The sequence below is a fragment of the Dasypus novemcinctus genome, chromosome 7 (genome assembly GCF_030445035.2).
Source record: "Dasypus novemcinctus isolate mDasNov1 chromosome 7, mDasNov1.1.hap2, whole genome shotgun sequence".
NCBI lineage: Eukaryota > Metazoa > Chordata > Mammalia > Cingulata > Dasypodidae > Dasypus > Dasypus novemcinctus.
In genome coordinates, this window is record NC_080679.1 from 27,841,900 (window position 1) to 27,869,122 (window position 27,223).

At 46.4% G+C, this 27,223-nt stretch overlaps 1 protein-coding gene across 1 annotated transcript in view; it reads left to right on the forward strand.

Annotated features, from left to right (window-relative positions):
• Positions 1-308: 308 nt before the first annotated feature.
• Positions 309-27,223, forward strand: part of MARCHF4 (membrane associated ring-CH-type finger 4) — a 109,177-nt gene continuing 82,262 nt past the window's right edge. The window contains exon 1 of the mRNA XM_004478685.3: positions 309-3,006. Coding sequence (XP_004478742.2) covers positions 2,488-3,006 — 519 coding nt within the window. The 5' untranslated portion in view covers positions 309-2,487. The remainder of the gene's footprint in view (positions 3,007-27,223) is intronic.

The following is a 27,223-nucleotide window of genomic DNA, read 5'->3' on the forward strand; positions in this document are numbered from 1 at the left end:
CCATTTGTTCAAAAGGCTTATAGGAGCAGGCAAATGGACTCTGGTTGGGAGGTTGAAGTCTCTGTGTATATGTGTTAAGGATGGGCAGTGGTGTGTACAGAGGGCAGAAATTCTACAACCATGCCATCCACACTGGTATTTTCCATGGGTTAGTACCTGAATCGCTCCTATTTCACTTGTCTTCCTCCCGCTACCTTTTACGCTCCACTTTCTCTCTCTTCCCTTCCACCCTCCCTCTCCTTCTTCCCTCCCTTTCTCTTGGTCCCTCCCCATCCCCTTCTTTCGCACAGTTCTTCTCTATTCCTCTTGCTCCCTCTCCCTCTCCCTTTTCTCCCTCGTCCCCTTTCCCTCCTCCACCCCTCCGCGTCGCCTGCGTCAGACCCCCAGTAGCGTGACGCGCGGGGTCTGGGTGGGAGCTGTCCACTAGCCCAGGGTGCTGAATGCAGCAGCGGCAGCGGCGGCGGCGGCGAAGATAGCTGGGCGCCTTCTCGGCTCCAAGAGCCTTGCTCTCCAGTCCTCGGACAGTCAGCTCACCGCCCAACCACCTCCCTGCCAGCACCACCCCTTTGGGAACTGAGCCAGGGGGGGCAGTAGCCGCCGCGGCGGGTGCTGAGCAACGGCGGAAGACGAGACAACACCTGGCAGCAGCCTGGAATCTGATTTGCATCCTTTCGCCTTTTATACGAGAAACATTTACATATGGTTTTGGGGAGTCGAGAGGTCCAAGCCGGAGCCAAGTTCCGTCTGCCTTGCGTCTCGGCCACATCGCTTTGCCTCCCCTTCCCCACCTTCAGCTTGCTCTACAAACAAGCCTTACCTCAATGCATTTGGGAGGAGAGGTAGCAACAGCGAGTCCAGCCAGCCAGAAGCAGCGGAGTGGAGGCAGGGGAGGGGTGGGGTGGGGCAGCGAGCGGGTCGAGGCCGCCCTTGGTGGGGGTAACGGGGCCAGAGCTGCGGAGGAGACCGGGTAGCCGCCCTCCTCTGCCTCCCCGCTTCCAGAAGCACTCTTCTCTGATCATCTGAAAACCGAATTATTCCACTAGTATTATTTCGTTTTTTGTCTACCCCCCTCCGCACTCCCCAGCCGCCCCCACCCCCACGCCTGCCTCGCCTCTGGTTGCATGGCAGCGCTGCCCGGGCGCGGGGGCTCAGGGCCGGCCCCCCGGGAAGGAGGAGGAGGAGGAGGAGGATCATGAAGCCGGGAGTCGCAACCGCGCCGGACAGCGGGCAGCAACCAGAGGACCAGCCGGAGCAGCCCCCGCCCGGGAGACACCCGGAAACCCACGAGCAATCGCTGCCGCCACCGCAGCAGCTTCGGCGGCCTCGGGCAGACGCCGAGGAGGAGGGCGACCACGACCCAGAAGAGGAAGAGGAGAAGACGAGGCCACTCGCTCCCTCGGATCTGCACTTCTCCCGGCCCTTGCCTCTCGCCGGAAGGGACCTTTGATGGAGTCAAGGGGAGGGGGCAGCGCATTTACAGGCTGGAGCAGGGTGGGCTGGGGGTTGAGATCATGTAATTAGTCCTTCCTCCTGTCCCCTCCCATACGCCGCTCTTCTCTATACCCTTTCTCTGCTGCCCCCCCCCCCCCCTCTCCTACACACACCCTTCTTCTAGCCAGGCTCTTAGTGCTTAGGAAGGAGGAGGCTCTGTAAAGATTAGACGAGCTTTTCTTTCTCCCCTGCGGTTCCTTTCTCTCTCTCCATTTCCCAAATTTTTTTCACCTCTACTCTCCTAATTGGCTTTCCCCTCTTCGGTGCAGCCCTTTTGGCTGCAGAGGCAAAGCACAAGTTCCTTGCCCAGTTTCACTTGCAAACCCCACCCACCCAACTGCTCTCTTAACAAACAACTCTGGTGCTTCTGGGGTTAATTGCCCAGTTTTCTGTCGAGGAAAATTAAAATGTCTATCAACCTCCTTCTATCAGAGGAAAACTAACCTTTTCTCTCTCACACCTGCAGCCCCCAATTCTTCATTGAGCTAGTTTGCCCTAAGCCCCGGTCAAATCCATTCTAAATTTGATTTAAAATCTTCCTCACCCTCACCTTTTTTTTTTTTTTTTTTAAAGAAAGAGATTTCCCACAGCCTAGGAATTTGAGAAGAACCTAGTCAAACTCTCCTGTGGAACTTAACTTACAATTAAACCTAACCACTAATCCCTTCCTCTATCCCTTTGCCCCTACCTGTGCCCCCAGGTCAAAGGCAGAAAGGAGACACTGAACAGAGTCTGAGGTTGGTGTGGAGGGAGGTGGGCAAGAAAAACTTTGCTGTTGTTGTTGTTGGGCTTTCCAGGTAAACTTCAGAATCAGTGACTCAAGTTCTCAGTCCTGGGGGCAACTTATTTGCTACTTGGACGGGGTGTAAGGGGAGCCAGTGAGAAAGCAGACGCTTCCCCTAGCACCGATACAGTGTGGAGCCCCCTAAACCCTTCCTAAGCCCTTCTGCAAAGACTTCAGCTGCCCCTCCCGGGCTCTCTGCCTTCACTGGGCACATGTTGATGCCCCTGAGTGGGCTGATCTGGTGGTGGTGCTGCTCTTGCCGAGGCTGTTCCTGCTGTGAATTGTGCGCCCCGGCTCCCCAGATGTTGCGCCACCAGGGTCTCCTCAAGTGCCGCTGCCGCATGCTCTTCAATGACCTGAAGGTTTTCCTACTGCGGCGCCCCCCTCCAGGTCCCCTGCCCATGCACGGCGACCCCCAGCCTCCCGGTTTGGTGGCCAACAACAATACACTTCCGGCTCTGGGTACCAGGGGATGGGCAGGCTGGAGGGGCCCCCGAGAGGGGGTTGGCAGGGAGAACCCTCCTCTGCCACCTGCACCACCTTTGCCACCTTCTTCTGTAGAAGATGACTGGGGTGGCCCAACCACAGAGCCACCTGCCTCCCTGCTCAGCAGTGCCTCCTCAGATGACTTCTGTAAAGGGAAGGCAGAGGATTGCTACTCATTGGGCAGCAGCCTGGACAGTGGCATGAGGACCCCACTCTGCCGCATTTGCTTCCAGGGGCCTGAACAGGTGAGTCGCCTTTTTCTCTTCTGCTTCCTTGTGGTATCCTCAGGTCTTCCAGGTTGCTACTCACCTGCTTGTTCTGGGGAACCATTTATGGTCTCTTTAGTGTGAGGACTATCCATTTTAAGAGCTTCATAGTAGTATTTCTTGTGCTGAAGTTTGCCCAAGTGGTGTCTCGTTCCTGGTGGAGCTCCTTGGGTGGCTCAGTTGTACTCTAGCTTTTGCATTTTCCTTCCAGTGCCGGTGTCTTCTGTTTCATTTAAAATTTCCGTAAACATCTTCAGAAGAGAAAATCCGTAGGTCAGAAGCCATTAAATGAAGGCACTTGGTGGTTTATCTAATTTGTTTTGGGTGACATTCTTCCCAGCCATCTCAAACTTCTTCCTTTTCTGAGAGTGTGCTGAGATCTTGCTCTCTTTCCCCATCCCCAGAGACTGAAATTCAACAAGCCTGTTCTTTCGTTTTGGCCCTATCCCCTCCCATACCACATTGACATCCTCAGCAGTATGTTCTGGTCACTGAGGGAGGAAGAAAGAGAAATTCTAGGCCCCAGAAAACTATATGGATTTGCTAAGACAATTCTTGGCAGACTGTTTTTTCTAGTTGAAAGCAGATAGGGGAGTGTGGTGAAAGTGAGTTTAACAGACATGGAGAAAGGAGTAGGGAATCTTTTGCTATCTGTTCTTCTCAGGCCTGAGCTACATTAACTTAGAATGTCTCTTCAATTCTCTCCATACATTATAGAGGGTACCAAAGACCTCAGGGACCAGAACTTCCCTAAGTTTGGAGGTTTCTTCCTATTTTATCCATTCAGATTTTCACAGGCATGCTCACCCCACCCCTTCCGACTCCACTAGTGTCTGAAACTCTGGATAGCTTGTGTACATTCATCGAGATTCATGAATTGTGGCAAAATTTCCCCAAAAGTCCCAGATAGAAAAAGTTCATCTGAAAATCGGATCTAGTTTGTGATGCTAGAGAAGGAACGTTCAGTTGCAACTTGGGCAGAGTTATGTGGTCACACCAGCCACTCCTTCAGTAGTTTCCCTGAAGTGGAAGGAAGACTTCTGGGATGCTCTTTGAACAAGTGGCATGTAGTAGGATGCCATGCTGGTGTTCCTCAGTGACTGCTTCTTGCTGACTGCTTGCTCTGTGAGATGCAAGCTTAGGTGACACTTTCATTCACTCCATCTTTAAATGGACAAAGCGTGTCAGGATCAGTAATACCTGGAGCCACAGTCTGGGAATTATGAGGGGAGGTCATATAAGTCTTCATGTGAATACGTGTCTCTGAGGGATTGAAGGTCAGGTTAAGGGTCCTTCTTGTGACCAGGATTGACTGAAGTCCCAAATCAAGTGCTGCTCTGAGTTGAGGATTCCTGGTAGGCGAGAAGGTCCATGGATCTGTTCAATTTCCTTCTTTCAGACCTTCTCTCTGCTTCTAGCCGCAGGCCTCCAGACAGCCACAGGGAGGGGTGGATTGGGGGAGAGCAATAGTGAGCCTACCGGTACTTCACTATGGGGTGCTCTGGGTCAGAATTGTGTTACAACCAGAAACTCATCTTTTCCAAAAGAAAGAACTATTTAGCCTTGCTGACTTCCAAAGCTATTTATTTCTTCTCCCATATGGGTTGGCTCAGGTCTGCATGTCACAGGGGCTGCTGGGAGTGTGGCTTCTGGCAACAGCGCCCTTTTCTCTAGAAAACGGCAGGAGTTGGAGCCTATCCTGGAATATTTCATCTGCTGTGTGAACTTCTCTAAATTGCTTTATACCTCTGGACCCATTTCCTCTTTTTAGATTTAGAGACATCTTTTTCTGTCCCCCTCCATTCCTTATTAGTGTGTTGAGAGGATCCAAGAGACAATGAATATGAAAATTCCTTGAAAGGGATTCATATTTAATGAGAATGTATTTTGATAATGAAAAACATGTATTTTATTTTAAAAAATGAAAAGAAAGGGATGATTAGGAATAATGTGAAATGTGTTCATGTGATAACAGGGTCTGTCTGGAGGTTAGGGGCTTTCCTTTCTTGCTCATTATTTTTAAAACATGTCATAAATAAAGCATGGAATTAAAAAGTTAACCCCAATAAAGGAATGGACTCTGTTATTATGTGGGAGGGCTAGGGGGTCATAGTTACATTAAGACTGGAACAAATCGAGCACTTCCTGCATATGATTGTTATACTTTCAGGGTTTTCTTTATCTGTGTGGGAGCCAGGAGGTTTTAATGAGATTCTCTTATAGTAGTAATAATAGTAATGTAGATAATAGGCTAGATGTGGAGAACACATTTTCCCATTTTCCTCCTGTTTGTATTTGCAGCATTTCAATAAGGAAGGGAGGGAGGAAGCAAAGTGGGGAGATGGGGAGAGAGGGAGAAGGGAGGGAGAAAGCAAAAAGCTGAGATTTCAGGCTTTTAATTTCTGTTCAGGGAGAGAGATGTCCAGCAATTGTCTACTTGTGGCCCCGGAGGGAATGCAGACAGTCCACAATCGTAATAGCTAAATGTCTTGGTCATTTTCCCTGCCCAAACAAAGGAACTAGACATCACCTCCTACCCCTCAGTCATCTGTCACTGTTCCAAGGGCTAAAAGGCTGCCAAAAGTGAAGATTTGGTCCCTCTCTGCCCAGGGCTTATAATGAATGCAATGAGGGGCAACTGAAGGATACAGTTAGTCCCACCTTTGCTCATATCTATAAGGGACTCTGCTTCCATTCCCTTTATTCAAGCATACATTTATTTAACAAATGTTTTTTGGGCACCTACAGTGTGCCAGATGCTGTTTCAGGCACTGAGGATTCAGGAGTGAATAAAACAGATGAGATACCTACTCTCCTGAAGCTGATATTCTAGTGGAAATACAGGAATTGATAAATCAGGTGGTAGGTAAATAAGATAACTTGTGATGGCATTCATGCTGTGATGAAAGTAAAACAGGAACATGTGTTAGAAAAGAATGAAGGGAGGGGGTGGGAAAGGTATAACTGCATTAGATAAGAGTATCAGAAACCACCTTCTGAAGAATATGCTATTTCAGCTGACACCTAAATGATGAGAAACTATACATGGGTTTAGGGGAAGATCATTCCAGGTGGAGGAAACAGCAGGTTCAAAGGTCTAAGAAAGAAAAGCTTGGCATTTTTAAGAAATAGAAAGAAAGGGGAATGATAGAGTAAGAACAAATCATTTGAGAACCAACTTGGCTCCATGCTGGGAAGCTGACCCAGTAGCCACTCTCTTCACAGTCATTCATTCAGGTTGGATAGGAGTCAAGGATCCAAGAATGTAGGACTAGAGTCCAGCCAGCAACCCCTCACTCTCCATTCTTGGTTGTACTAGGTCTCTTCTCGGAAAACTGTACCATGGTATGTAAGCCAAGGTTTCTGAGGCCAGACTGCCCTAGTTTGAGGTCTGAACAAGTGGCCTCGGATTCATAATATGTACAACTGGGATAATAATGACTTTCCCCACTTTCCCCACTTCATAAGGTTTTGGTTTTTTAAAGATTTATTTTATTTATTTATTTCTCCCCACCCCCTTGTTTTTCACTTGCTGAGACTCTTCATCTTCCTTGTTTCTTAAAGAGGCACCAGGAACCGAACCTGGGACCTCCGATGTGGGAGGGAGGTGTCTTGCTTGAGCCACCTCCGCTCCCTGCTTTGTTGTGTCTCTTATTGTTTTTCCTCCCCATATCTCTTGTTGCATCATCTTGTTGTGTCAGCGCGCTGTGCCTGCTCATCACATCAGCTCGCTGTCTTCTTTAGGAGGCACCAGGAACCTCTGCTCCCTGCTTTGTTGTGTCTCCCATTATGTTCTTTTTTCTTCTTATGTCCCTTTGTAGTGGTTTGATATGGTTATGAATTCCAAAAATAGCTATTGGAGTATGTTTGTAGTCTGTTCTATTACTGGGCATGATTGAGTTGTGATTAGGGCTTTGATTGGGCCATGTCATTAGGGCATTGAATCCCCACCCCTTGGTGGCTGGGGATGCACAGATAAAAGGCATGGCAAAGGACAGAGCTGGAGCTTTTTTTCTTTTAAAGATTTTTTTAAAAATTTATTTCTCTCCCCTTCCCTGCCCTTCCCCCCCACCCCCAGTTGTCTGCTCTCTGTGTCCATTTGCTGTGTGTTTTTCTGTGTCCACTTGTATTCTTGTCAGTGGCACTGGGAATCTGTGTCTCTTTTTGTTGCATCATCTTGCTGCATTAGCTCTCTGTGTGTGTGGCACCACTCCTGGGCAGGTTGTACTTTTTTCGCACTGGGCAGCTCTCCTTATGGGGCATACTCCTTGCATGTGAGCTCCCCTAACACAGGGGACACCCATGTGTGGCACAGCACTCCATGTGTGGCACAGCACTGTGCATCGGCCAGCTCACCACACAGGTCAGGAGGCCCTGAGTTTGAACCCTGGACCTCCCATGTGGTAGGCCGACACTCTACCCATTGAGCCAAATCTGCTTTCCAGAGTTGGAGCTTTTGATGCAAGGGTTCTTAATGTCAGAGTTTTGATATTGAAGTCTTAAGCTGGAACCCAGGGGAAAGAGACAGAGCCATTCACCTGATAGTCTACAGCTGAAGTTGTGGAGAGAGGCAAAGCCTAGAGAGACCCATAGTCTACAGCTAACCTTGTGGAGAAAACAGGAGGTGAGCCCAGAGGAACTCAGGAAGTCTGAACCCTTGCAGATGTCAGCAGCCATCTTGCTCCAAAACGTGAAAACTGACTTTGGTGAGGGAGGTAACTTATGCTTTATGTCCTGGTATCTGTAAGTTCCTACCCCAAATAAATACCCTTTATAAAAACTAACCAATTTATGGTATTTTGCATCAGCACCCCTTTGGCTGACTAATACACTCTTGTTGTATCAGCTTGCAATGCCTGCTTGGCACGCCAGATCGCTATCTTCTTTAGGAGGCACTGGGATCCAAACCAGTGACCTCCTATGTGGCAGGTGGAAGCCCAGTCATCTGAGTCACATCTGCTTCCTGATGAGGTTATTTTGAGTATCAAACTAATCAATACTATTAAAGCAGTGCTGGTACGGTGTTTTGTTATTGTTCTTGTTGTATTGTCATCATCATCCCCTTCATCATCATTACTATTATCTCAAAAGCAAGCAAGTGTTCCCCTCCCTTTTTAAAAGGAAAATTTTGTCCCAGCTGTCAGACTGGCAGGAGGAAGGCTGTGGTTGTGGTATGGCTATGATAGTGGATTGCTTCTCACAATGCTCAAGGCACAGAGTACTGGTTCTCTGTTCCCATCATTAAAAGTCTTTATTAAGTGCCTTTGGATGCCTGCTGCCCTGCTGAGCAGGGTTGGAGACACATGGCAGATGTGGCCCTTCCCTTTGGGAGTTTCACAATCTAACCCAGACATCACAGAGGCTGATAGAGATCAAGAACACACAGACAGTGAGCCTGACATGAATTACAGCCTTAGTGGGTATAAGAAAGAGATGTATGTTTAAAGGCAGTTAGTGTGTGGGGTGCCTGTTCAGAGAGACAAGTAGGAGAATTTGCTCTCTTTTTTCCAATTAGTTAGGGAAGGCTCTTCTGTGGTTGCTTAAGACCAAGTGAAAAGAAATATATTAGCTTACTAGGCTGAGGTTAGAGAACTGGAAGCAGAAGAAAAGTGAGATATACGAACATCTCAACAAAGAGGAGAAACTATCTCCTACGCTGGGTCTGCTATGGAGGGCTAGAGGTTAGTGCAAGGGTGAAATCCGTCATGACAGTGAGGGAGGATCACCTGTTTTGGACTTCAGGAAAGTAGAAGAGGGGCCTGGAAGAATTTAACAGACTTTGTCTACCTCTCTTTTTCTTTCTGGGATTGGTTTTCCTGGATCTGTGTTTGGAAGGGGTAAGAGTAGTGTGAGAAGCTTGTTTTAGTGAGTGTTTTGGGTTCTTGAGAAGTAAGAAAAGGGCTTTACAGGTCTCAGGAGAGCCTAGAGACCCCGAACTGCAATGAGAACCATGGGAAAGAGATCCAGCAGAACATTTTAGAAGGGACCCAGACAGTGTATGTATTCTTCTTAACTTGTGGTTCAATTTTACATTTTTTGTGTGATTATTTAATTAATATCTGTCTCCACAAAGAGTAAAGCAGGCCTATCCCTAACATTTCCAGGCCCTAGGGCAAGAGTATAGATAGAGGCTCACGTGGGCCAAAATATTTAAAAGTAATAAACCAAGTAACAAAGTGTTTAATTAAATGACATTCTGTTCTCCTACCCTGCCATATGCACCCTCATAATGACCTAGAAGACAGGTTTGAATTTAGAATTTTTAAATTCCTCTGAATTCTGTGCTGAACTGTAGCTGAATGGGGATTGAACGCCCTTGATCCACAGCCCACCCTTATTCTCTTCCCCCACAGGCTCCATTCTGCACCACTAGGCCACGCATGTATGCACACTTCATCTGGCTTGTCCAAGATCTGTCCACATCATCCCCCCCACAGTTTATGGACCTGAAGAAGAAGAACCTGTAGGCCCTGGGAGCAGACTTAAGGCTGTCAGAACAGGAAATCTGGGTCCCAACATAATCAGAGTAGGTTCAAAAAGAGGGGTATGGCCTTGTGACCCTGCAGACTCGTTGCCCTGTGGAGACAAGGCAACTGAGGAAGGGCCAGAGTGGGGCCTCTAAATCAAAGGGACCTCTTGCCTGGACCTAAGTGAAGTAACCCAAAGGGACTGTAACCCTGTGTTTTTGGGCTCATCACCGCACCATCAGGTCCCAGCCCAGTGCCTGGTAGATGCTTCATGCTCTCTTAATATCTGTTGAATGAATGAGACTCTGGAGCTCATCCATTGGGCAGTTCCATAGGTGGGGAACTGAGGAGGAGAGAACACCCAGGAGAGAAATACTTGTTGGTGTCAAATGCTGAAAGTAGCTCTGTGGAAGAAGTAGTCCTATTCTGTGGGGTCACAAAGGATAGTACTAAGGCCAGTGATGGAATGTCCAGGGAAGCAAATATGACATTGATATCAGAAAGAACTTTCTAACAAAGTTATCCCAAGATAGTCTGGACTGCCTTAGATGGAGAGTCACATGTGTGACTGATATTAGATTCCTTCCAAGCTTGAGAGTCAAGATTCATTGCAATGATCTTGTTCTGGGGTCCAGAGAGATTTTTTACCTAAGCAGAAGGAGATGATCCAATTCAAGGGATCATCTGGTCCTGGTATTTCTTCTCCCAGTGTGCATAATACATGGCACGCATAAATGTGTTTTCAGCAAAGATTGGAAAGAACCATCTCTTTCATGGTCACAGAAATCCCAAGTTTTAAAAATCATACATTTACCCCATGCACACACCATGACAGGAGAGCAAGCCCTTGATGGACAATAGGCAATAGAAACAGTCAAGGATCAAGGATACAGAACATCCCAGTTACTCCCAGAGTTGTGAGTGGACTATTTTCATTTTCCCTTCTGAGTTTTTCCCCCATAAGCTTTCTGGTCCCACTGCTGCCAGGCCTGCTCTTATTTAATAAGCTGGATGCTCCAAGAACCCTTTGCTCACTCATTGCTCTCACCCATGCTCAAAATCTTTGTCAGGAGATGATGTTCAAACCCCATCATCAAGTACCAGGCTCTCTCACAGCCTGAGACATCTATTATTTACATATACACATATACATGCACACAGATGAATAAAACATTGAGCACATCAGTCTCGCTTTCACAGATACACTAGGGATGGGCAGGAGGGCACCTGTCGTCCTGACAGTTGTGCATTAGTTCTCAAATCTTCAGTCACCACCTTTATATAATTGTTTGCTGACCCTCTACACAGTTGTTCATTTTGGAGTAATCCTTCTTCACTTGCCAGCCTGCACCATCAAGGCATGGGTTGGCTAATTTATAGGGTGTGTCTTCTAACTGAGCCTCCCCATATTGAGATTTATATAATATGGCTGTTAGGGTTAGAGGTTGGAAAATATTGGATTTCAAAACAAGCTGGGAGAAGAAAGGGGACATATTGGGAATTGCCTGCCCTCTCTCTCTCTCTGTCTACATCTTGTTTTCCTCCTGTTCTCTTTTCCAGCCAGCGTGTTGGAGAAGTCCAGCTGTGGTCTATGAGTTTGGGTTGGAGGGTAACTCGGAGGACGGGATACTCAGAGAGTGAGAGATAGAGCAAGCTGTTTCTTGTGTGTTGGGAAGGAAGCCAACTTGGAAGTGAGCCCGGATGTAAAGGAGCTGGCAAGTGAATACTGTATGGCTTGCCGGCACACCATGCTCCCCTGAGATGTGTCACATGTAAGATAGAGTTTACATGTGCATCTTACGTGTAGTGTGCATTTGATACCTCCCTCTGTGTATTTGAAAAGTAAAAGGAGGATGAACAAGGGGCTGACTGCCTCATGACTAAATAGGCAAGATTCAATTAGAGAGTGGATGTGACTCAAGCTGTTGAGTACCTGTTTCCCACATGGGACATCCCAGGTTCGGTTCCCAGTGCCTCCTAAAAAACAAACAAAAAAACCAAACACGCACACACAACAAGAACAACAAGCAAAACAAACAAACAAAAAAACAACTCAGGGAGCCAATGTGGCTCAGTGGTTGAGTGCTGGCTTCCCACATACAAGGTCCTGGGTTCAATCCCTGGCCCCCAGTTTCTTAAAAAACAAAAATAAAATGCAATTAGTCACCATGTTAGCACCCAAACTGTCAGCAAAAAATAAAGGGGGAGTCTGCAAGTACAGGTTCTGTCAAACTTGGTGATTAAAGGAATGTAGACCTCGCGCCCCCACAGGGGGGACACTCAGGTCTCAGGCTAGGACCTGGCTCTTTGCTCTCAGGGTTTCTCTAGGGTCCATGCCCAGAGGGTTGAGGAGAATGGCTCAAATGGTTTTCCTCTCTATGGAATTATTATTTTGGGTGTGGCTGAAGAGAATCAGCAGCAATTTCTTTAGAAGAACCCTCCTGAAGCCACCTTAGTGGCTCTGCACACAGTTGGAGCTCAATACATACTTGCGGATCCTTCCCCCTTCCTGCTGGCTCATGCCTATTCCAGTTAATAGTGCTGCTTTAGTCCTTAGTATACACAGGGTGGAAGGTGTAATTATATGTGTGTATCTGAGTGTAAGAGAATGTGTATGTGTATAAATTTGGATGCCAAACAAGGGGATATGGATGATCCCTTGAAGTCCCATCGTTTTCTGACTCTAAAATGACAAATGATGATTCTCATCCTAGCAATCATGGTGATCACGATCTTCACTTGGGACCATTGGCCAGAAATAGACCTCTTCTATTGAAGAACTAATGGGAAGAGCTTGGGCTTTGACGTCACAAAGACATGGAATTAAATCCCAGTCTAGGGGATTTCCAGCTATGTGATCTTGGACTACTTATTTAACCTCCGTGGTCCTAGGTTTTGTCATTTATGAAATGGGGATAAAATACTGAGTTTGAATGCTTGCCTTAAGGCATCGACAAGGTATTATGACGTTCCAGGTACAAGGCAACTGTTTATTAAATAGGAGCGTTATTTACAGCATCTCATCAGAGTGGCTCAGAAACCTGGAGGGGCCCTCAGCTCACACTGCCACCTCTGCTACTTACTACCCTCTCTTACTGGAGCCTTAAAAAAATCAGGTGCTCTAAGCTGTGCTTGGACCCCAGAAGGGCCCCAGCTGCTTGCTTTTGTGCCCAGTTATCACTGGTACATGTTTATACACAGCATCTCTGGTCAGTGGACTGCCTGCTCTGTGTTGCCCAACTTAGCTGAACCTCTGTCCTCTGCAATTCAGGCCCCTCCCTCCCAACACATCTTATCCATCTCCATCATCACCTCCTCCCTGACAGATCTTTATTAAGCAGCGCACTCTGCTTGGCAGGAACTGCACAGAGAGACACTTTCCTGGACTCTGAGCCCCCAAAGGCCAAGAGCAGACCAGGCACACAGAGGGACAGGTAGAGAAAGTGGCGGAGGAAGTGCTCATCCAAATTAGCTAACAGCAGGGTATCTGGGGTGGGATGGATATCCGAGACAGATGTAATATTAAATCACATTGACGTTATTCCCTTTTCAGTTTGCTCTGCTTTACGATTATGTCGAAGAGAAAATTTTACTGTAGGGATAATATGTCTTGGACACCTAACTCCTGCCAATCTCCTTGGTAAGCAAAGAGAGGGAAGCTCTCAGATCTGAGACTTTGGAAATGCAATATTATCTAGCTGGAGTTTGTTAACCTGGCTTGCTGTATACATGCATCTATTCTTTTCAAGGTAAATGGCACCAGTCTTTCATTGATAGTAGTGATTAGAAATACATTCCCCGAAGTCAGAATATGAGACATTTAAAGAAAAATGCTAAGTATGAAGAAAAGAATACACAGAAGTTTGGGCAACACTGACCTGTGCCGCTCACTTTACAATCATCTTGAAACATTCGTGGGCACCAAGAAGTACCCCAAGAAGGCGACAAACTATAGATTTCCAGGCCATGGCCCCAGGGAGGAGCCCTGGAATCTGTATTTCCAAACACTGACTTTATGACTTTGGCAGTTCTGATCTAGGTGATTCCTTTCGGGGTAGTCAGGTTTAGGCAGCAAACAGGCAGCCACTGGAGAGAAGAAATGCCTCCCACCAGACCCAAGGTTCTCAAACACACAAGGAACAGGGGCAAGGGAAGTGGGAGGAGGACGGCGGAGTAAGATGGGTGGGCACAGGCTTCACTACTGTGGCAAAGATAGAGTGCTCACTCAATGTCCTCGTCCTCCTCTACATCTCCCAGCCTCCCTTGCGGTTAGGCAAGAACCCTGTGACTAGCTCTCTTCAAAGGACTAGAAAGGAAAAAGGGTCATTCAGTGCAGAGGCAGAAGGGGAGCCTCTTGCTTCTCTCTCTCTCCCTTCCTCAGTGACCTGAGAGCCACAAGTTCGAGATGGGAGAGCCACAAGTTGCAAATGCAAAGCCTTACACTCACGGGACTATGAAGTGGGAAAAAAGCACAAATCTCAGCTAAGACACTGAGATTTGGGAGCTTGTCCATTGCCTAGCTAAAGTTAATTTCCTTGATTTCTACAACCATTGAGTCTCACTTCTGACTTATATTCAGAGGGTATTCTTCATTTTTTAGAGAAATTTTTAATTTTACATTTATTAGGCAGTATAAATTCTTCTAAAAAAGAAACAGATTATCAGTGTGAGTTAAAATAAAAAAATACACTATATTACATTTTTGCACAACTTTTAATAAAATAAAGTGATGCAAAACATTAACACAAAGGGACACAAAGTAAACGATCTTCCAAAACACTGTTTATATAATTCCATTCGCCTGAAACCTCACTTCTTCTACCTATTCGTATGACTCTACTTCACTTCTTTCAGGTTGTTCAAATGTGACCTCGCCCCTGAAGACTACCCTGAAAATCCTGTTTTTAGACAGCATGCCCAACTGTCTCCATATAGCCCCTCCACTCAGTTTTGCTCCATAGCACTTATCATCATCAACATCCATGAACTTGGTTGGTTTATTATCTTCAGAGGGTATTTTTGAGCAGAGTCCAATCAGGGCCCATCCTGGGGAAGCCCCAGGGTCCCAAGACAGAGCAGCAGATGGTGCACAGCTTGCGCCCTCACAGTTCATCAAGCACCAACAATGACATGCTTTGGCCCCAGAGTGACACATCACTTTTGCCTACAACTTATTGGATGGATCTAGTAACGTGGCTCTGCCTAATAGCAAAAGGAGTGGGGAGTAGAATCCTCCTGGGTGCCTAGAAAGAGGAAATCCAGATACGGGTGAGTTCTAGAAGTCTCTGCTTCAATAATTGTGTCCTGCTCTCTCTCTCTCTTTTTTTTTAAGATTTATTTTATTTATTTATTTCTCCATCCCCCTCATTGTCTGCACTTGCTGTCTGGTTTCTGTGTTCATTGTGTGCTCTCTATGTCTGTTCATCTTCTTTTTAGAAGGCACTGAGAACCGACCTCCCATGTAGAAGTGAGGCACCCAATCGCTTGAGCCACATCTGCTCCCTGCTTGTTGTGTTTATCATTGTGTTTCCTTGTTGTGTCTCCTTGTTGTGTCATCTTGCTGCACCAATCCATCACATCAGCTTGCTGTCTTGTTTGTCTCCTTTAGAAGGTGCCTGGAATAGAACCTGGGACCTCCCATGTGGTAGGCAGGCACCCAACTCCTTGAGCCACATTTGCTTCCACATATGTCCTGCTCTCTTAAGGCCGTTGTGTGAGTTAAATGAGATAACATATCAAGACTTTTAGAAGTGTCTGACCCAGAGTAAGCACTCGATAAATATTCATAGTTATTGCTATTATTTCCTCACTTATAAGGAGAACATTGTACTCAGGAATCTCCAAGTGCCCCCCTCCCCCCAGCTTTGTTATCCTTTATACTAGTTAAGTGGAAGGAGCAGTACCCAGGGCTGGTATATATCCAATATTTCCTTTCACCAATAAAGGAAATCTCTTTATAAGAGTGGGCATTCAAGAGAAGAGTCAGGAAAGAATTTGGAAAATTGGAAATGAGGACAGCTCCAGGCAAAGTTTCAGAGATAGTTTTAGAGAACACGGGGCTTTCAGAGCCAGGCAGAACTACATCCAAACCCAGGTGTTGCTGTGCAGTAGTGACCTTAGGCAAGTCACTTACAGACCTAGGGTCTGTTTCCTCCTATGAAGAATGGGAATTATAATAATAATACCTGTCTCAGGGGTTGTTGTGAGGCTTATGGGAGATAATGCAGGCAAAACACTTAGCACAATGGGCAATGCAAACATAGAATAAAATCGCAATCATACCATAAACATTAGCTCCTGGTGTTATTATTGGACTTCACCTAGCTCCCCGTTGTCTCCTTCAAACTTTCTTGGAGAGTTTCTGCGTTGGTTTGTGTATGTCTGTGACCTGCTGACTTCAGATGGAGCTGCCACTGTATCATAAGGGGAGGTGAACCTAATTATACCCAATCATTGCCTGTAGACTAAATAAAAATTATTTCACAGACATACATATTGTTTTTTCAAATATACATGGTTTTAAAAACTAACACCATAACATAAGTTAATTTAAAGAAGACTGGCTCTGTTTATATAGGGCTTTCTGTTCGGAAAAAAGTTGATTTGAAAGATGATCATGTGTCTTCAGGGATTAAAATAGGTGATTCTACAAAACACTCACCCAGGCTTTAGATCTTTAAGGGGAAAAAATGTAAAGGAACCTTAACCATTTTAAGATAATTAACATTTTTGTAAAATTTTTCATTTTTCGTTAAAGAAAATTGAATTAAAAGATAGAAAGTATAAAGTTTGCTAGCATGTTCAAATAACCTTTAAAAATAAAACGATAGATACAGAAATAAAAAAGATATATACATGGAAGCTATTGTGTTGAATAAAATCAAAGCATTCCTCAATTTAGAGTGGCCACATGTCAATAAGTCTATCAATCAACAGATACTCAAAGTACAACTACCATCATTTAAGCATTTGTGAAATTGTTTGAAATTAAAAGGGGTCCAAATTGAGAGCCATTCTACAAAATACCTGGCCAGTACTTCCAAAAGTGTCAAGGTCATGAATGATGAAGAACGGTGGGGGAGCTGTCCCAGATTGCGGGGGCTTAAGGAGACGTGAAAACGAAATACAATGTGGGATCTTGGACTGGATCCTGGATCAGGAAAAGGACATTAGTGGGGCAATTGGTGAAATTTGAGCAAGGTGTGTAGATTAGTGTATAGCATTGTGTCACTGTTAAGTTCCTGGCTTTGGTCATTGTACTACAGTTATGTAAGATGTTAACCTTTGGGGAAGGTGGGTGAAGGGTATTGCAATGTTGTGTTGTGTTGTTTGTTTTTTAATGTTTGTAAACTGGTCTGTACCTGGGCATGATTAAATTTTCTTCTTTCTTTCTTTATTTTTAAGATATATAGATCACACAAAATGCAATGTTTTTAAAACCTTTGTGGATGTAGGAAATTGTTGCAAAATGAAAAGTTAAAAAATAAAAGTAATATAAAAGGAGGGTTTCTCATCTTTGAGAATACTGGGAAATATAAGCCTGGAGACAAAGCATGGGTTTGGTGGATGGAAAAACCTGGCTTAGAAATTCAGGCTCTAGCATTTACTAGTTTTGTGGCTTCTGAAAAATTCATTAACTCCTTGGAACTTCATGTTCCTCTCTCTATCATGTGGAACTAATAAAAATAAATACCTCATATTTGTTTGAAAATCAGCAGACTGCCTGAAGTGCGTGAGGGAATCTCCTGTTAAAAGTTCATTCATTCTCCATCTCGCCTTTCCCCGTGTCCCAAAGTGAATGATAGGCATATCTCGCACCTCCCCCAGGTGTAAGTAACTATGTTTAGTGATTTGCAATTGGCAGGGTGACTCCTGAGCAGTGCAGGGCTGCGTGGGCAGGAAAGTTTTCTCAATAAGAGATCGTAAGCACATAAACAGAGCTAATAACCATCAGCACAAACAGCATCGGCCATTATGCAGTGCTCTTTTAATGCTTCTTAACCTGAAACCCCAAAAGGAGTGCTTTGACACATTGAGTGAGTGTGGGTTGTATATTTTGATTCATCCCATAGCAAATCCTCCAGGAGTCAGAGATTTAAGCCTCTGTGGAGCAGCGTGACACTTTAGAAGGAAAAAGCTCTCTAGTCCTGGGGTGCTGAGTTCCTCAACATGTTTAGAAAACAACTGCCAAAGCCATGTGGCTGCAGGTGAACAGAGGGCGTGGGAGTGCAGAGGCGTCTGCTCCCGCGGTGTGTATGTGAGAAGCTGGCGAGGCTGAGGAGTGGACGTGTGTCTTTGAGTGGAATACAGCTGTTTAATACAGAAAATAAAGACACTTTAGGGCTTAGCCCTGGGTCTCTACTGGTTTAGCTGTTCATCTTTGCTCCACAGAGAGCCCAGAGGGTCTGGTCTTTGCAAAATCAATGCTAAGATTCTATGTAATACTCACTGCCTTATATATTGTTTCTGACACCCATTAAGTGATTGCCTACAAAAAACATCAATTGGGGTTTTGAGGGATTATGTGACATTTCAAGGCTCTTCCTCGTCCCGCACCCCTGCCAACGAAAACACACAAAAAACAGTTGATGGGCAGTGACCCACTGAGAGTGCCTCCTCATAGATTTAAGTTAATTTTCATCCTTCCTATGAATGCAATTCAAGTCAAAAAGTATTTATTTGACATGTGGCTGGTATTTGCTTCAAAACTACCCAGTAATTATGGGTGACCCGAGGCTGGCTATGTGTTGACAATTGCTGAAGCTGGGTAATGGGTATGCATGGGGATTTATTCAAGATGGTCTCTAATTTGATATGTATTTGAAAATTTCCATAATGAAAATATATAGGCTATTGTTTGGTTAATGAAAATGTTATAAAAAAGACAGTTATTAAGCAGATTTCATAAAAAGGGAGGCAGAGCTAGCTGAGGGTGTACAAGAGAGCTCTTGGCAAAATTATGCTGAGGATCAGAGTCAAACACAGCTAGGACCTGAGAGAGTCCCAGCGGGTATTTCAGCAGTTCTGTTCAGTGAAGGGGATACGTTTTATGACCTCTTATGGGATCCTCCATCTGCAAAGATCACAATTTAGAGATGAACATCCTGTCATCTATTTCCTTCCTGGTCCACTGGTCTGGTGGCAGCACAAGGATCAGCATGACCGTTCACTGAGTAGATGCTGATGGAAAGTAACTGGGTTCCATGCCCAGGAAATGTGGAGAAAAGATGGGGAGTTTGGAGTCCAGTGCAAGAGACCAGTGTGCTAGGAAGCAACCACAAGACGTGATGCATGCCTTAGACCAGGGTCACAAACATTGTGCCGAAGGATCACACGAAGAGGTGACTAGTGATGCCTGGGAGAGCCAGAGAAGGGGCCACAGAGAAGCTAACCTTTGAGGGGTCAAGTGCGGATGAGTAGATGGAAAGGCAGTTAAGGGCCGTCTCCTGTGTAAGTGTGTACAAAAGTCTGGCAATGAGAGATCTAACCTGGTTCTCCTCTCCGCTCAGTCTAAGCCTCTCCCCTTGCCCCTTCTTACTGCTTTTCAAATGGCCCTGCACTGTTTTAAGGCCCAGTGTAGCTTTCCTTGGAGAGCTGGACTGGATTAAAACGTGGGTAGAGTAAAGGAAGGGGAGGAGGGCTGCTTACTCCTTTCTGGCATTCAGTCCTCTCAATGCTGGCCCCTTTGGACTTGCACCTCGTGGCCTTTCTGTAATCAGAGCCCAGGGGTTTGACTGGGCTTGGGAGCCACCAGCCTGGGAATAGTAACTCCACACAAATGCTCTTGGATGATTGCGTTGATTTTTTACGTGGAAGTCCCAGGGGCAGGTGGAAGGACCATGTTGTTTTGGGTTTTTAAAAAATTTATTTCTCTCCCCTTCCTTGTCCCCCCCCGACCCCATTGTCTGCTCTCTATATCCATTCGCTGTGTGTTCTTCTGTGACCACGTCCATCCTTATCAGTAGCACCAGGAATCTGTGTTTCTTTTTGTTGCGTCATCTTGCTGTGTCAGCTCTCCGTGAGTGTGGTGCCATTCTTGGGCAGGCTGCACTTTCTTTCGCGCTGGGTGGCTCTCCTTACAGGGCACACTCCTTGCGCATGGGGCTCCCCTACATGGGGGACACCCCTGCGTGGCAGGGCACTCCTTGCGCACATCAGCACTGCGCGTGGGCCAGCTCCACACGGGTCAAGGAGGCCCGGGGTTTGAACCACCGACTTCCCACGTAGTAGGCGGACTCCTCATCCATTGGTCCAAGCCTGCTTCCCAGAAGCATTTTGAATTCCTCCAACACATGCAGCTCCTCTAATTCACATTCCTGGTTTACCTTTCTCCTGCCAGACTGGAGTAAAATTTCAAGTTCATTCAACCAATATTTATTGAGCAGCTGCTTTGTGCCAGAACTGTGCTGAGGATTCTGGATATAACAGTAAACTAGGACACAGCTCTGGTCTTACAGTCTTGTGACTGCAGGTGGGACAGTTGCAACACAGGGTGGTTGTGTAAGTATGATAGATCAGGGTGGGCTTCTTACAAGAGGAGGTATCTATGGCAGACTTGAAGTTGGGCAAGATAAGACAGGGGGACTTTCCTGGCAGGAAGGAAGAGCTTTTCCGAAAGCACAGAGGGAGAAAAGGAATGTCACCCCTAGGAGAATGGAAAGACCCAGCTTTCATTCATCTTCCTCTCTCTGCACACTCTGGTTAGTGGGGTTGGATGTGCCCCATCTCCGCCTTACCATGCAGCCACAGCAGCTGTGAGGCATGTGCAAATTGGGGGCTTCCCCAGCTTAGTCCCGTCTGGCTTCCACCAGCAGACTGCCTTACCTAGCCCACTTGAGAGAGGGGGCACCGGAGTCCCGTTTCCTGATCACCATGGTAAGAACCAGCCCACCAGCAAGAGGCCAACCCGGGGATGCACAGAGTCCCAAGGACTCTAAACATGCCGCGGTCTCCCCAGTGGGGTTCGTAAATAGTGCCTCATTCAAGACCAGGCACAATTTTCTCCCAGGTCTCTTACAGAGCAGCCATTTCCTTGCTACAGAAAGCCACAAGAAAATGTCAAAAATATGACCCAGGCCCCATAGCTTTCCTAGATCTTCTGTTTTTCCCAACCCTCCCACCTTTCGGTTTGCCCATCCCCGTGGCGATATTGTACAGTAGCCATGATTTCATTTTCGTTGATTTTGAGCCATTTTTTTGGACCCACTTTAGAAACACCATGATCACATGAATGGACTATACCTTATTAAATTACTATTCAATTGCTAAATCATTTGAAAACCAATATGGCCAAATGCTACTAACTACTAAGAAAGCATAACTGACAGATATTTCTTAAGCAAAATTTGCCTCGATCCCTTTTTAAATTGTCATTCCCTAGTTGCCATCAGCATTACTACCTGCCCTCATTCTAGGAAAGATTAATCAGTTTTGTTACTTATAGAATAATATGCTTGAGAAAGGGACATCCCCTCATTTGAGAGATAAAGGAACCAAGGCCTGGACAGGATAAGTGATGTGTCTAGCAGGAAAGACAGAGTCTGAACAACAAATTATGGGGAAGGTAAGTGTGCTGGACAGAAGTACAATCACTCTGCTCCAGGAATATAATAGGGGATTGCAGGACACAGCTCTGAAATAGAGATGATCACTTTCTCTCTCCCGTAGGGAGAAGGAGGTAGGCTCAGAAAAATCAGGTGACTTATTTGTAGGGTTGTGGGGCTGGGGTTTGGATTCTGGACTCCTGGCTTCAAGTCCAGTGTTTTTTCCACTAGTTAATTCAACCTAAGTCGGCAGCCATTTCTCGAGCACCCACGATGTGCCAAGTGCTGTGCTGGCCCTAAGAGGCAACGATCAGTAAGGTAGGGTTCTTCCTCACCATGGACAAGAGAGGCAAGCGTGGGGACAAATAACTGCCATAACAGTCAAGCCGGAGAGGTGTTCTGGTGACACCATGGGTGAAAGAGAGCGAGGGAGGGTCACCTCTGTTGGAGCGAGGCAGAAGAGAGCGGTGTCACAGATGAGACAGAAGGTCCTGGAGCTGGTAGGAGCTCTCAGAGAACGGGTGGGAAGGGGCGCACAGAAGATGATTGACACGGGAAAGGCACACACATGAGGAATGTCAGGAAGTGGGAGGACCAGGGTCCCCTGAGCAGGGCCAGTTGGCCGCCCACCAAACCACGAAGCTCCAGTGAAGAGGCAGTGGGCAGCATCCAGCCCTCCCCACCCACAGTGATCCACGGAGTACTAATGAGTTCTCAGCAGTTCCCGCCCCTGCTTCCCAAAGTCAGGGTAAAAGGGCAAATGCCCCCAGCACAGTGGCAATCAGGGACCGCCAGGAGGTGGACCTAACCTCTTTTTTTTTTTTTTTCGATTTTATTTATTTCTCTCCCCTTCCCTCCCCCTGTTGTCTGCTCTCTTGTCTCCATTTGCTGTGTGTTCTTCTGTGTCCACTTGCATTGTTGGCTGCCCTGGGAATCTGTGTCTCTTTTTTGTTGCACCACCTTGCTGCATCAGCTCTCAGTGTGTGTGGTGCCACTCCTGTGTGGGTTCTGTTTTTCATGTGGGGCAGCTCTCCTTGCGGGGCACACTTCTTGTGTGTGTGGCTCCCCTACATGGGGTACACCCCTGTGTGGCATGGCACTCCTAGTGCACAGCAGCACTCTGCATGGGCCAGCTCATCACAAGGGCCAGGAGGCCCTGGGTTTGAACCCTGGACCTCCTATATGGTAGGCAAATGCTCTATCAGTTGAGCCACATCTGCTTCCCTGGACCTAACCTCTTAATCTAGCTTCCAGCTGGTCTCCCTGACTTCCCAGCAGGCACTTTAACCATACTCTACCACCTGCCATGCGCCCAACACACTCTTCTGTCCCTGTGCCTTTTGATTCCCCTGCCCTCGACAATCTTCTCCCTTTCCTTGACCACCCCCAACCTCCACCTCCTCCAAGCCCTGCCTCATGTGTCCCCTTGTCCTCGAGGCCTCCCCGTGTGCCCCCTCTCATGCCTGGCCGTAACCCTGTGACACACACTTGCCCCATGCTGCCTGCCCTGTTATCACCACATACCTCCTTTTCCTTCTCCCCAGAAGGCAAGCTCAAGAGAGCACATTCCATGTGTCCTGTTTACCTTGTTATGGCCCACCTCCATCCCCAGCAATTGTAGGGAGTTGATATGATTATGTAATTAATGCAATCCACATCAATTAGGTATTTGAATACTTTCATGGATCCACTCAAGAAAAAAAAGTTTTCTTTTCCTAACCAGCATTTCCTTTCTGCTAAGGGGTGTGTTGGAGGGTAGTGGTGGTGGTATCTAGGAAACATGTTTTTAACCATGTCAGCAGTTGGCACTTCACCCTCCCAGCCATTCCTTCAAAGCACTGAGCACCTACGGTGGGTCCGTGGCTGCTCCTGGCACTGGGAACCTGTCAGTGAGCAATTGGATGAGGCCACTGCGCTCAAGGAGCTCCCCTTCTTAGGGTCAAAAGCAGAAACCTGAAGATATCAGACAGGGCTGAACTGAGGGACATTCAGCAAAATAACTGATCATGGGTCTTTGAGGGTGTCAAGCTCCTGAAGGGCAAGGAAGACTGAAGGACCATTGCAAGCTGGGATAAAGAACTAAATGCAGTGGGAGATCCTGGGGGTGGGGAGGGGGAAGGATATTAGTGGAAAACTAGTGACATGTAAATGGGGTTTTTCCTTTGGCTATGATGTTGTACCAATGTGAATTTCCTGGTTCTGATAATTGTGTTGTGATTACGCAAGATGTTAACATTGAGAGAGACTCAAGGAAGGATATATGGAAACTCTCAGTAGTGTTTTTGGAACTTTTCTATGTCTTAGTGTAGTTCAAAATAAAAATAAAAAAATAAAAAAATCCAGAAACCTGGGTATAATTCTCAATTCCTCCCCTTTTTCACCATCACCCTTTCTCCATCCCAGGCAGTTTTAAATCATTTTTAAAATTGTTGCCTCAGTATCCTAAATACCTCTTCAGTCCATCCATTTCTCTGAATCTAACTGCCACCATCCCAGTACAAGCTACCCTCATCTCTCTCCTGGATCACTAAGCTTCTATTTGACTCTCTGCTTTCACTCTTATTTTCTCCAATCCATTCTCTACAGAGAGGTTAGAAAGGGTGATCAGTCTTCACCCAAAACTGATTCTTAAAAATTATTTAAGATCCTTCTGTGGGTCTTCTTCTCTTGGGAGACTGTCTAGCTCCCTGGCTTGTTTCACAATGTTGCTTCTAGGGTGGCTTTGCCCACTCTCTAGACTCACTTCTGGCCAACTTTTACCTCTCATCTCCCACTGAGTCTTAGCTAGAGACCAGCCTTCTTTCAGACTCAAAGGAACCATGTTCTCCCATTCCCTCTGCTTGGGCAGTTCTCCGGCCCTCAAGCATAAAGCCTTTGCTCCTCACCCACTTCTCCCATCCTTCTGTTCTGGCCTGGTCATAACTTTTTTCTGGAAGTCCTCTGCCCTGGGTATGGTTTGGGCACCTCTCCCATAAGCTTCTGTGGATACCTTCCCTCACTCCCTTGATCTCAGCACTCACTCCATTGCACCTTCATCATTTCCAGTCTCCCCTCTGAACTCTAAGCCCCACAAGGGCAGGTGTCACATCCATTTTCGCACTGTTTCCCCATACTTTGCACAGAGGCTGGTATGTTGAGGACACTCAAATACTTGTGGAATGCATGAACCAACATTGCTAAGCATCAGCTATATGCACAAAAACACCAGCTCCTAGCTATGTGTGTTCACATGGGGGTAGTGTAGGCAGAACAAAAGAAGCTGGGGATACAAAAGTAGCTGAAGGCCTTGTCCTCGGTGGTGTGTATATCGAGGAGGAAGGTAAAATCAGGTCTAAATGTTCCTTAACACAGGGTGACCAACCATTCCCTTTTGCCCACAGCTGGCAAATTTCCCAGGATGTGGGACATTTGGTGCTAAAACTGGTTCAGTCCCAGACAAACCAGGACAGTTGGTCAGCCAACAAGAATGCCCCAGCTAACTACACCGAAGACTGCCAAACCCAGGAACAGCCCCTCTGAGACTTGTCTTCCTTGTCCATGTGATGGGAAGCACTTGTGGACTGATTGGCTGATGGGGACGTGCTTTCACACTCCAGGAGAAAGCAGCCATCAGCTATTTGCCAGGCTGCTTCTCTGAGACCCTCCTCGCTGCTCTTCCGTAGAGCTGGAGGGAGGGCCTTAGAAGTTAGGTCTCTAACACAGAGCTTCTCAAACTTTAATGTGCATGTGAGTCACCTGGGGGCCTAACTGAACTGCAGATTCTAATTCCACTGGTTGGGGGGGGGGGCCTGAGATTCTGCATTTCTATCAAGTTCCCAGGCCAGGGCTGGTACTTCTGGTCTACAGTTCACACTTTGACAGCAAGGGGGTCAGCTGTTCTCATCCTTAACTGACACATTAGAATTATCTGGGGGGGATTTCAGAGTGCCTGGGCCACTAACCCAGACCAATTAAATGAACCTCTAGAAGTGGAAGCCAGCAGCAGTAATTTTAACTCTCCCCAGGTGATACCAAGACTCAGAGACAGGATTGAGAATCCCAGGAAAGGGAGAAGGGAGAAAAATACCCAGCTGATGATAAAGGCTGATTGATTGGTCCAGATGGGCTAGGCTGTGCTGTCAAGATTTACTGGAAGTGGAATCTGAAATCTAAAAGCAGCAGCTCATTTTGGAAAGCCTAGAGGCAAGATTCTTAAAGAGTAAATTCAGGGTATAATTGTGTTCTCTGGCCATTTAGCAGGGAATCAACAGCATTCCTTGGGCCCTTGTGGTAACTGGAGCCTAAAGTGCAACCCTGGGGCGGAGAGGGACCCCTTGCCCTGGAAGTATCTAACAGAAGAAGGCAGAGGCCCTTGAGGCCTGCGAAGGAAAGTTTTCAGAGATTGAGCCATTTAGACTGGCCCTCTGTTCAGCACGTTTTAAAAAAAAATTTCCTTGCTCGTTGACACTTCCTTGCAGCTGTTCCCAACATTTCCCATTCTCATCAAGTTGCCAGCCTCATTCTCAGCAGATGACCTTGCCTCCTCCTTTACTGAGAAAATTGGGGTCAGCCGTTCACATTCCATCATCTCCCCCTTCTGCCTGCCATCACTCCCACTTCACTTCCCCCAATGTCTATCTTTACCTAGTCTCCCCCTTTCCTCCTGGCTTGCCTCCTTCTCAAAGTGACCTTACACCAATGTTTACCCCAGCATCTCCCATCTCCCCAGGGACTTCACTTCGTCCAATATTGCCCCCAGTGCATCCACACACATCACTTTCTGAAGCTGCCAATCACTGCTTTTCTGCTGGCTCGCTCTTCTCTGCACGAAGGTGTGTTCAGGTCTTTAAATAAATCCTCCCTTCTACCTTGATACCTCTTAAAGGCATTGTTGCCTCTCTTTCATTTCCTCCTGTCCATTCTGGTTTGCAATCTGACTTCCACCTCCACCGCCTGCCTGAAAGTGTTTCTTGGAAGGTCCCTGAGGATCTAAATGTCAAGCCCAATGGCCTTTTAAAAGCTTACCAGCCTTGATTTCTCTGCAAGCCTCAGACACTCCTGATTCTCCTCTCCTTGATGATATGCTCTCCTTTCTTGTTTTTTAAGCTTTGGTTTTATATCTTCCTTAATGTCTGTGCATGGTGAACACAAGGATTGGCTACTCAATATGTATTCCACTCTGTGCCTGCTCAAGTGCTGCCCAAATTTGGAAACTTGCCCCCTTTTTGGGTCAAGAAATCAATCGCTTGACTGTTGCAACCAGCATTCTCCTCGCCTATCTTCTGCCCTGCTGTGAAATAAACTAGAATGGGATAGAACAAAATCAGAGTACAGTACATCTCCTGTAGGAAGGCTATGTATTGCTAAATGTATATATACATATATTTTTTACTGTGGATTAGTAAAAAAGTTAGGAACCTTCTGTGCCTTCCTGTACTGCAGAGCTCGAAAGTAAAAATGACCTTTCCCAGACATCTGCAACTAGCTCAACTTTTCTAACATCATATTAAGAGCATCTTAAAATCGATCCCTTCTCCCCAATGCCCTGTATTGCTGAAAGTAATTTTTGTTTGTTTATTTTGTTTTTAACCAGGGTTTCCATCCCTAGATGGACTTAGCCCCATCCAAATCTAATCAGTCACTGGCTCCTGCTCTGACTAGGCGGACTCGGGTATTCAACATTCCCACCCACAGGTTTCTCCTCGCGTCTATTGCAGCTGTAGAACTTATTATCCTACCCAGAATATCACAATAGCTTTCTAACCACTCTGTCTACCTCCAGTTCCACAAAGTCCCCTAGACTCCAATTTCAAACCCAAACTGTCATTTATTACTTTTGTCACCTCAGGAACATTGTTTAACTTTTTCAAGGCTTGAGCTCCTTACCTGCAATGTGGAGATATTTAATACTTCCTTCAGAGGGTTGTTCTAATGATTAGATGAAAGATAATATAAATATAGATAGATAGATAAAGGATCTATAAAGAGGCTGGCACAAGTTAGGAACTCAGATGTTAGCTTCCTGCCTCCTAATTCATCAGACACCTTGCTATCAAGCCTTCTATGATTCCCTGTTGCCTACTGGATAAAACATCTAATCTCTGGTCCTGGTCCCCTAAGGGTCCCTCATCTTGGCTGCAGCCTTCCATTTAGACCTCCACTTTGCACCAGCTCTGCTGTCCCGGACAATGGGACCATTTCTCCAAC